The sequence below is a fragment of the Saccostrea echinata genome, unplaced genomic scaffold (genome assembly GCF_033153115.1).
Source record: "Saccostrea echinata isolate AGI-Se365-2 ecotype Australia unplaced genomic scaffold, CSIRO_AGI_Sech_v1 ptg000029l, whole genome shotgun sequence".
NCBI lineage: Eukaryota > Metazoa > Mollusca > Bivalvia > Ostreida > Ostreidae > Saccostrea > Saccostrea echinata.
Window position 1 is genome coordinate 2,638,444 of NW_026889778.1, and position 10,894 is coordinate 2,649,337.

The 10,894-nt window shown below is 34.0% G+C and overlaps 1 protein-coding gene across 1 annotated transcript; it reads left to right on the plus strand.

Annotated features, from left to right (window-relative positions):
• The first annotated feature begins 4,013 nt into the window (after positions 1 to 4,013).
• On the plus strand, positions 4,014 to 5,623 carry LOC133194333 (uncharacterized). The gene is made up of 2 exons (XM_061330311.1): positions 4,014 to 4,062; positions 4,806 to 5,623. The coding sequence occupies exons 1-2, from the start codon at positions 4,014 to 4,016 to the stop codon at positions 5,621 to 5,623; spliced, it is 867 nt and encodes a 288-aa protein (XP_061186295.1).
• Positions 5,624 to 10,894: the final 5,271 nt, after the last annotated feature.

Sequence of the window (10,894 nt, forward strand, 5' to 3'; positions counted from 1 at the left end):
CATTTTGCCGGAAAACGAATCTGACATGCCACCTCGAGATTTTAACCAAGGAAAGACAACTTGATGTGCTTTGATTTGAGGGGTCACTCAATGCTGAACGAAAATTAGGGACATTGCTATGTGAAGAAACGTTAACATTGCCGCCTATGGGAAAACAATTAGTGGGCTGTACCCAATATGAGGAGCCTATTGGTAAGAGAAAATTCTCATAGATCATTACTTTGTTTTGAACTCGTTGTTTATTATCATTTCCAATTGTTTAAATTTATGAAAGAAGCAAATTTGAATTTGTTTATACGTATTTTGAGACAAATCGATTTGTTAATACCCCCCCCCCCCCCCCAGGGACAGACAGCTTATGCTCATATCTCCCATTGTGTACAGATGTAGCATGTAAATCAAATGTATCGATTTTTATACAATTTATTAATTCAGAGCCAGTAATAGATATTTAGAAAAGGAACAATTATTTTAGAAGTACATCCACCACTATTGTTTATTTTCAATACACAAAATTTCACAAATGAGGTCGGAATCGGTACTGTAAATTCCTTATTTTACGCGAGTACTTTATATCGCGAAGTGGCCCAAGGGCATCAAACCGCGAGAACAATAATTCGCGAATGGGTGATTTATCTAGAGATTTTAATCAGTGAAGTTCAAGGTCAAAGTGAAAGTAGAATGGCAGTAAGTTATCAAAACTGCTTAGTGCTACCTAGTGCAGAGTCTTGCAGTATGTAGGTGATATGCATTTGTCATTTTATGAAAGAGGTAAAGAAAAAAAGGTTTCCATGCCTTATCACAATATTTGTAAATGAAAACTTTTATTGTCATGGAATAGAATTACATGTCAGCGAGGACATACATGTGCATTCTTTCAAAGAAGTCGGTCAGGCTACAGTTGTGTAGAAGGTAAGCAGTGTGTGCGTGAACATGCACACTAACATTTTTTTTATTTTATTAACTGCATTACATGTATTTGTCTAATGTATAATTATTGTCAGTAAACATGCTTTTTACCTGTATTATTAATTTACATGTAATTTAACAATGCTGAGACTAATAAGTGCAAATTCATAATTTTCAATTGATATCAAATTATGGGCATAAAAGGATTATGGTAGGATTTGTTTGTTTGATGTCTGTCTGTGAATGTTTTAGGTGCTTTATGATGCTGATTTATTATTGCACCATTTTTAAAATTGATTTTTTTTAGGATCATGGTGATACAGGACAACATGGAGGTTCATGCAGATGTGTTTAAAACTATCAGTCAGTAAAAACAAACTCATTTGAACACATCTTGACTCTTCACATGTAAAATGATGGCAGTACTTTTAATATGTAAGTTGAATTTTCTAAAGCTTCTTTGTGTGTGTATGTGTGTGTCTAGGGGGGGGGGGGGTAAAAGCTTAGAAAATGTAGATTTTAAATATTTGAGCTATAAAAGTGACCATCAAACTAATCTGTACATGTATGCTATATATTTTACAGCTAATGTATTTTAAAAAGAATTTCAAAACAATTACATTCATAGTGTTGTGTATGATAAAATATTAAGATTAACAAATTTAAGAGTTGAAATTCCTTTAATATTTATCAGTCAGAATGAGCGACTTGTAAGGAAATTCAAAATTTTCAAAGTTCTCTTTCATTTTCCTACAAATTACAAAATGGTTACCATGGAAACAAAACATTTTCTGTAGACTATTTATTTGATCTGCTCATGCAAGTGTTTTTATCATTTTATAGTTGTAATGAATATTTTAGTTTTAATTTCATGTTTAATTAAAAGTACGGGAAAAGTAACACTACATGTGTAATAAGCAATCCATTATTATGATGTCATTATGACATCATAGATGAGTGAACTTGCACTGGCGTAAAAATTGCTTTGAAACAGATGAATGTATACAAGAATATAAAGGCTTATAACTTTTTTATTGCTACACCAATTTTCCTGAATGATACATCAATGGACAGGAAATAATCAGTACTTTCTATTTTTACCACTTTCGGGGTATTTGTAAACTTAATTTTTTTGTTAATCATGGAGAAACAATGAATTCAAGGGTGAGGGATGATAAAATTTTGTGCAAAAATGCATTGATTTTTTTAAATAAGAGAAATTGACCCATATGAGTTCTTGATTATGATTTTGCTTGATGTATTTAAAGTTTTGAAAGAGAATAAAAGTGGTATAAGTTTATTAACAAGCTAACCGATGACTTAAAATTTGGGTGCAGTTGTGGCTAGATGGAAGCATTTTAAAAGAATTTTGCATACAGAACTGTGCATGGTGTAAAATCTTTATTAATGATTGAATTTTCCTGAAATTTGGCATAATGTCACTACATAGTCTGTAGTATGACTTAGGATGTAAAATGTTGTGAAATCCAGAAAATACTTTTTCATATTGGGTACATACCTCTAATTATTTTTAGAATCGGTAGGAGAAGAAAGTAGTGCAGAAAAAATTACAAGTTCCTTAATTTGTAGACCTGAATAAAAAAAACTGTGATAAGGTATTAAATTGAGCCTCATACTTGTTGATAAGGAGTATGTTCCCTTGCAAAAAAGCTTGTCAGATGTAATTTATCAAGAAGATAAGCAGAATTATTTTATGTATTATAACACCAGTTAGAAGTCTTGAAATCCCCTACTTTCACTTTCATTTTCAGAGGTTAACGCAGACAGACGCATTTTGCCGGAAAACGAATCTGACATGCCACCTCGAGATTTTAACCAAGGAAAGACAACTTGATATGCTTTGATTTGAGGGGTCACTCAATGCTGAACGAAAATTAGGGACATTGCTATGTGAAGAAACGTTAACATTGCCGCCTATGGGAAAACAATTAGTGGGTTGTACCCATATTCGTTTCCATTGATGATATCCATTTTTTTTATTTTTGAAAGTCCCTTCATTAGTAGTTACCTCTTCCCTCAACTGGTGTTGATAACCTTTGTACCCCTCTTGTCTTCTTCCCTTAGATATGCCTCTAGTTCTACTGCACACTTAATGGCATCATTTAGATCCTTAGGACGCGCCTGCTTAATCCTTATTCGCATGTCCGAGTCAGGGAAGTCATCTAAAAATTGTTCCACGGCCAAGGTTTCCCTTACCCCAGATTGGGCTTTTGGATAGGCCAAATTTGCCAATCTTCTGATAGCCTGTCCTAACTCAGGTATGATCTCTGTTGCTCTTTTACGCCTCTCCCTTAGCTGAACTCTGTATAACTCGGTTTGATTGGGTGGCACAAAGCGTTCTTCAAGGGCCTGTACAAGGTAATGATAATCAGTGTTGTCACCTGGCAAGTTTCCAAGGACTGCTTGAGCCTGACCCCGAAGAGATGCCGCGAGAAATAAGCCCTTCTTCTCTTCTGTCCATTCATTAAGTTTGTAGACTGTGTTAAAATGAGTCTTAAAATCCAACCACGATCCACCGTCATCTGGAAAGTGGTCGGCCAAAGGATTCCTGAGAGTAACCGACGGTGGACCACTGGAAATTCCAGGGTCGTATCTACCACGGGTCTTATATTCTCGAGGCCTTGTCGTTGAGTGTATAACACTCTCATGTTGCCGAATACTTGACTTTAGTTCTCTTATATCTTCCATGAGATCCGTCAGTTCCCGATCTAACTGATCAGTTGACATCATGTGCAAAAAATAGTATTCCTACAATTTTATTATTGTATATTGTACCAAAGATAAATACGCACACAAAATTCCTCACACTGCAAAAATTTCACCGCTGCCACCAAAAATTCTGTAACGTGTGTCCAGCCGAGTGGTCTATATCTTCCTGTGGACACGTACCCGGTTACACCAGGGATTTCTGCAGTGCAAATGATTAACCAATTGTTGTCTACTTGGACACGAACCTAATCAATATATTTACTGTGATCATTCAAACTATTTACTTAATCAATATATATACTATGATTTACACAACTAATCAGAATAAAATCAAGGGACAATTGACACTGGACCACCTGTCCTATTCTTGACCAATGTCCCCGCACAACTGGCCTAACCAAGGGTACTGGTTACTGGCAAGAGGTCTCTAATCAACTGGCGTCTCCATCTCACTTTGACATTAGAGTACAGACTTATCCAGCCTTTATTTCCAAAGCCAAAGCTACGGTGGTCGACCAGTTGACTCAACCCATTAAATAAGGTTTATTCAGTTTTATAGTTACCTTCTACTATATGAATCTGCTTATTCAGCGTCCTCACTACTCTATCACCCTTACCTAGCCACTACTCAACTCTGCTGCAACAAACGCGGACTTTTTAGACATACTGACTGAATTGGCAAACACCCGCTATATATAGCATGGAATAGTCTATTTCATGGTAGGGGGACAGGTTATTCCATGTCAAAAACCCTAACTACTCTATTAACATTGATTGGTACAACCCTGATTCATCACACATGTAATGCAATTTTTTGGCATAACACATTACTACCATTACTTTGAGTTCAAGTAATGCATTGCAATGCATTACCATTACAATTTGCATTACCCCAAGCCTGTCTCCAGAACTGATTTTTTTTTTTCTTGCATTCGAGCTCTATATGCAAGGCTATGTGTATGCTTGCTAAACTGATTCGAAAGCAATTATATTTATTTCAATATCTAAGAACACATTTCATCTAGATTTTAATATCAAACTATTTTTACCCAGATTAAAATTCTGTAAACACAATTAAATACAAGAGTAAAACAATATAATAACATTTTTTTTGAATGTTAATATTTTATATTAGTCATATTGACATTTCTACTTATTTATCATAGATGTTGTGTTCCTTGACACATCACTTCCGTCTGTAATACAGACGTCTTCCATTACCATACGCGGTTTTGAGAATATTTACTTAATCTCCTGTGGAACATCAGACCGACTCTGGGTGAGTGACGGATCTAAATATCTTCTACAGTTGGATTCCAGTGGAAAGGTTCTAGGAGGTCTTGATGCATTCAGTGAATTTCACACTATCACAGATAATGGTGAGCTATTGTTTACAGACAATAAGGATGTTAAAAAATTAGAGTCAAACGGAATCATCACCACAATATTCTCAACAGACTGGATGATACGGTGTATCCACTCCTCCCGCTTAAACGGCAACATACTTGTGGGATTTTCTTTTATTGGATTTACCGGTAAAGTGACTAGGTACGACAGAACGGGAGAGAAGATCCTTGATATTGTGACGGACATCCAAGGAGTGAAGCTGTATAAATGCACACGCTACATCACGGAGAACAAGAACGGGGACATCTGGACATCTGATACAGATAGAGTGGTGGTGGTAGATAAATCAGGAAAACATCGGTTTAACTACAGAGGTCAACAATCTCGTGTCTTTGAACCCGGTGGTATCTGTACTGATATACTAGGACACGTACTGGTGTGTGATGATTCACTCATCAATCCCGGTGTTCATCTCCTGGATCAGGACGGTTGGTTCCTATCTATGCTGCTGACAAGACAACATAATGTACATAGTCCCGAAACTGTGTGCGTAGACGAGAAGCACAACCTCTATTTGGGACAGAATGGCAGTAACGTAATTAGAGTGTACAAATATCTTCAGGTCTCTGAAAAATAGAAAATTCTGAATGTTATAAATAATGTATCCAAAAATAATAATATAAGGTGTATATAATGTTTGGTTCTTTAAAAGTACGAAATGATCTTATCTAATTTGCTGCTTGAACATATCGGTATATATTGTGTTAATGATGTTTAATTATTCATAGATACTAAAGGAACTTGTGTAACTTGTTGCATGAATGTGAAAATACGAAAAATCACTTTTAGAAATATTATCTTTGTTTGTATTACTCATTTGTGTTATATCGTACCTAAGTTTTAAGTATGGGAATAAAAGAATATATTCTAATAAACATCGAGAAAATTCACTGTATATGGAAATTTGTACAATTGGAATAAATAGATGTTTAACATGTTTAATATGATATAGATTTAAGTGCATGTTCACTTTACTGCTTTTAAAAACTCAAACAAAATTTAATAAGGAGAGGCGGACTGGAAATGTGGATAGGCTTGGGGATCCTTTTCTTTTCAAGTAAATTAACAGAGAAGGTTTAGTGTTGAATTTAGTATTATTACGAGAAAAAAAACGTAGAAAAATGATAAGTAACAAATAAATTGATATTAATCAACTTAATCATGTAGAGAAAAAAAGAAACAAGTTAGGCCGGCCAATGATTAACCACTTCTGTGCCACAGGGCCGATTTTGGGCCGATCACACTGTTGCATAGAGTGCCACGGGGCCGATTTTGGGCCGATTTTATTGAAATAAATTGTGACTATGTATTTCTTTTACTTCTATTCACCGTAAATAATTATTGAACTTTTGCATCTTTTCATTGCATAACATTAAAGTTTTTTTGGCTTACTTGTAGAATATCATGAACATTTCAGGCAAATATATGGATAAACAAAGTGAATTTCATACCAGCGTTGACGCCATGAATTTTTCAAATAAATGAGTTGTTACTTATAATACCGGTATTATTACTATTGAATATGCTCAATGAACACGATTGCATTTCAAAAGTATATTTTCATACTATTATAAATTCAGTATATTGAGGAACTACTCGTCCATTTAGCAGCAACGGTTAGAATCAACGTCATTTTACGTAAATAACGTCATAATAACAAGTACGTGTAAGCCAAACCTTGAGAAAACGTTCCGAGTTTATAGATTACCAGTAATTCCAGGCATTTAGATTGAATGACTGATTGTTTAATTCCGTGATTTAATATTGTCAAGTTTATTTATTTTATTTTGTTGCGTATGAAGACATTGCACATGTCATATTTTCTAAAGAACAAATTAAAATTTATTTCCTGTTTCGTTTTGTTTCCTGTGTTTGATGTATTTTTCGTAGGGATGTCAAAATATTTATTTTCCTTAGTCGATTATTCGATTGCATTATTCGAACGATAGTCGAATATTCGGAACATTTTCTGAAAAAAAAAAATATTTTCAAACTTCACTGCTACATGACGTATTTATAACTCAAAAACCCTTTTACTTAAATATATTTAAAAAGTACCATCAAAAGTATCATCATGATTATATGAAATAAATTTAGAAACCTAATTCTCCAAAATGTATGATTTCAGCAGAAATCAGTAATCGGTCTGTACAGTCATGCAGTCAGTTTTTATTTTAGTTAGCATTAAAAAATTGACAGCCGATATTTTTTAAAGCTTATTTTGAAATAAATGAGGGGGGGGGGGGGGGGAGGGGGGTTAACCTCACACTTTTTACACGTCAGGTGCCTATGAAATTGTTAAACAGTTAGATACTGCTTATTCAATTATTCATTGCTCTGGTTATCAAAATGTCCTTAAACAGTTTAAAATGTAAGCGAATTGTTTTAATAATAATTGTAATAACTATCGAAGTGTCAAAACATGTCACAGCTATGGTTTCTTCCTAGCATTTGAGCAATCTTAAGATAACAAAAGATAATTGGTACATGGTATACGTCCATTTAATATTCTTACAAACAAAGCCCAGTTTATTAGTAATTTATTACAAAAACAACACAGGCCGTTACTGGCAAATACTTCTCGCATTAGTGAAGCACTTATAAGTACATAACAGTATTTCTATACGTACAGGGAAAATCAACTGTTTTTTTGTTTAGAAAAATTATCTTATCGCCTGTCTCTGAGGAAAGACATTTTCTCAGTTTTGTGATGAGAATTCCATCTTGTTATTACTCATTTATTGCATTTATTGCTAGCGCTCGAGCAACTACGTTAGTCTATATTTCTGAAATACGCATGCTCGACTTCACGGGCATTCTGGGAAAACTACTGTAGATAGACTGTACGATAACAATTAGATCATAGTTTTTATTTCAATGTGCAAAATGCTCTTAATCCTGTAAATTATGTAACAGAAGATTTTTTGCCAGATTCGGAAGCTAAATAATTTATTATAATTGATTCACGTTTTTTCTTCATCTTTTTAGCTTATTTGATATAGTGTAGATTGTTAATTGTTCAAATCATGCCCCTAGCAGAAAAAGTGTGACCACAAATAGGAATATAAGTTTTAAAGTGTGAAAAATATTCTAAAAGCGGCGAAACTCTTGATTTTACTTCCCTTCATGAAGAGTGTTGTAATAATTACTCCCTGACTTGTTAAAAGATAGAGAGAGTACAGTAAATAAACCATGATGACAAAGACTTAAAGTTCCCCCAAATATATGTTGTTGAAATCCATTTTTACAATGTTTTCAATCTCACTGTTGCTAGGCTATGACGTCTCAACCACTCATTACTATGACGTCACCTCCTCTGAAACTGTGTTACTGAAGGACAGAGGAAAAGAATGATGAAAGACAATGTAATGAACAGAAAAGTGAATATTTTGTAGTCGAATTTGAAATTTATTTATCTCTTTTGATATTTTCGCACTCGTAAATATATCAAAATATTCTGTCCCACTCTTAAAATACATGTAAATTCCATATTCAGCTACAAAACATTGAATACCCTCTATATATTTTTTAGTTTAATTTCAAAACTATTGTCTCTATGTTCATTTAAAATGTATGACTTGAGTACTTCTTCAGTAACCGATACAGAATTTCGCCTCTGCTTTCAATTTCTACTGTTCAAATAATTCGTATACTTGGACGTTTTGTGATAGAATTTTTGTAGTTTCAGGTGGCTCATTTCAAAATTTTATTATGATATTTTTCATGATTTATTTTTACATGGATATAATATATAAAATTTCATATTAATCCTGACTGTTATGAATAAATTGTAATGAAATATTTATTTGATAAAAAAAAAAGTAGCAGATACAAAATTCTTGCCATCAATGTCAAAAATCATAGTTATAAATAACAATAAACAAGACAAAACAAATAACTTACTGTATAATGAACAGAGAGTCAACTTTTAGGATGCATTAAATGTATATTATAAATAGCATATGTATAATGACTGTAATATGCCTATATTGTACTATTTTGTTTTCTCATATTAAAGTTTGCATTTAAATGTTGGCATAATAAAACAACAAACTCAGAAGCTTTATTTGACATAATCAAAGTAAACAGGTCCACATTGTTAAGCAGTATTAAATTAGGAAAAGTTTTAAAGATGATATTTTAAAACTCTCCTCTAGAATCATTATAAAGCTTCTCGTTAATATCAATTATTATTCGGTTTGGAATGCTGTCCTTAAAGTCTGGAGCAACTTGTCAGCAAATTGACACTATGTCCCAGTTTATCAAATTTGTAATTTGGAGTTTTATTTGGTTACTCATATGTAAGATAAAAATAAAATATGCATTAATTTCAAGATGGGTAAAAGTGATTCCATTCTGCTAAAGTGACAGCAGCTAGCAAGGAGTGGGCACCTTGTTATACTAGATTTGAGTACGGAATGTTCCGTGTACCTGATCAATACACAGGGCTCATTGCGGGTGTGATCTGTCGATAGGGGATGGTTACTCCTCCTGGGTACCTTAACCCACTGCTGGATTTTCCAGGGGTCCGTAATTTTATGCCTTGTTCACAGTTTTGTACTGTTTTTAGGGTTTTTTTTTAGATAGAACACTGTTCGTTATCTTCACCTTTTTCGGTTATTTATAAATTCGATGAATAAGGTTACAGTCTATACAATATTTAGGGTTACAGTCTATACAATAGTTATGCAACTACTTAGCTTTAGGATATGTTTGAAAGCCACTTTAAAGTGAGGATCAGCAAATTTCTATGCATTTCCTATCTGAAATGCTTCAACGCAAAAAGTTCCAAGGAAAACGCCTTTCTAAGCATCTGACTTTCTTTCTTTCTCTTTGTTTTTAAACGTTGTTACGTTACATTTTTTTTTATAAATGAAATATGGAGATAAAGACAAGTATTTAAGCACCAAAGTCCATTGAAACAAAACAAGTCGGGATCAGAACAAACACGGACCTCTAAAAAATAACTTAGGTGGGATTAAGTGCCATGGAGAAGTAGGCATCTCCTGACCACCGGTCACACCCGGCATGTGCTCATTGTCATGATCGGAAAAAATCCGTAGATAATTCAATGTGTAAATAATAGCCTAACAATAGGTATAAAAAACGTCAGTCAACATTCGACTTAATGATAGATTGTATTTGCTACCAAGGTCATTGTATCGACCATAGAATAGGTTATCCTTAAGGGCTTTTTAGGTCACCTGAGTAAACTCAGGTGACCTTTTGCTTTCTGTTTTCGTCCGTCGTCGTGTCCATCGTTTGTCGTGTGTTAACATTGAAACATTTTCATCTTCTTCTAGGAAACCACTGATTCAATTTCAACAGATTTTAGCATGTAGCATTTATGGGTAAAGGGGGAGTAAAATTGTGAATCTTTATGGCTCCTGTCCCCTGGGGCCCGAGGAATAGGGATAAAACCATCAAAATAAATGCAGTTTTTACAAATCTTTTTCTTTACTTCTGGCATCAAGCAGCCAAGCTGTTGGCATTACTATAATCAGCATTGAGACCTCTACCAAAATTGTGAAATTCATGGCCTAGGTTTAGGGGTTTTGGTGCTAGGGCAAGGCTCCGTTGAATATATGCAAAAATATATTATTTCTTTTAAAAAAATCTTCTCCTTTGCTCCTGGATATTAAGTCAATGAATTTTTCACATAGTTATGATGAGCAAGGATGCTTCTTACAAATTCTTACAAATTGTGAATTTTATGACCCCTGGGTCAGGGGTTCTGGTCTTAAGGTGGGGCTCTAAAAATAATAAAAGTGCATTAATTATTTGAAAATCTTCTCCTCTGTTCCTAGGTATTAAGCAGATAAACTACGCACATAACTATGATAGGGAA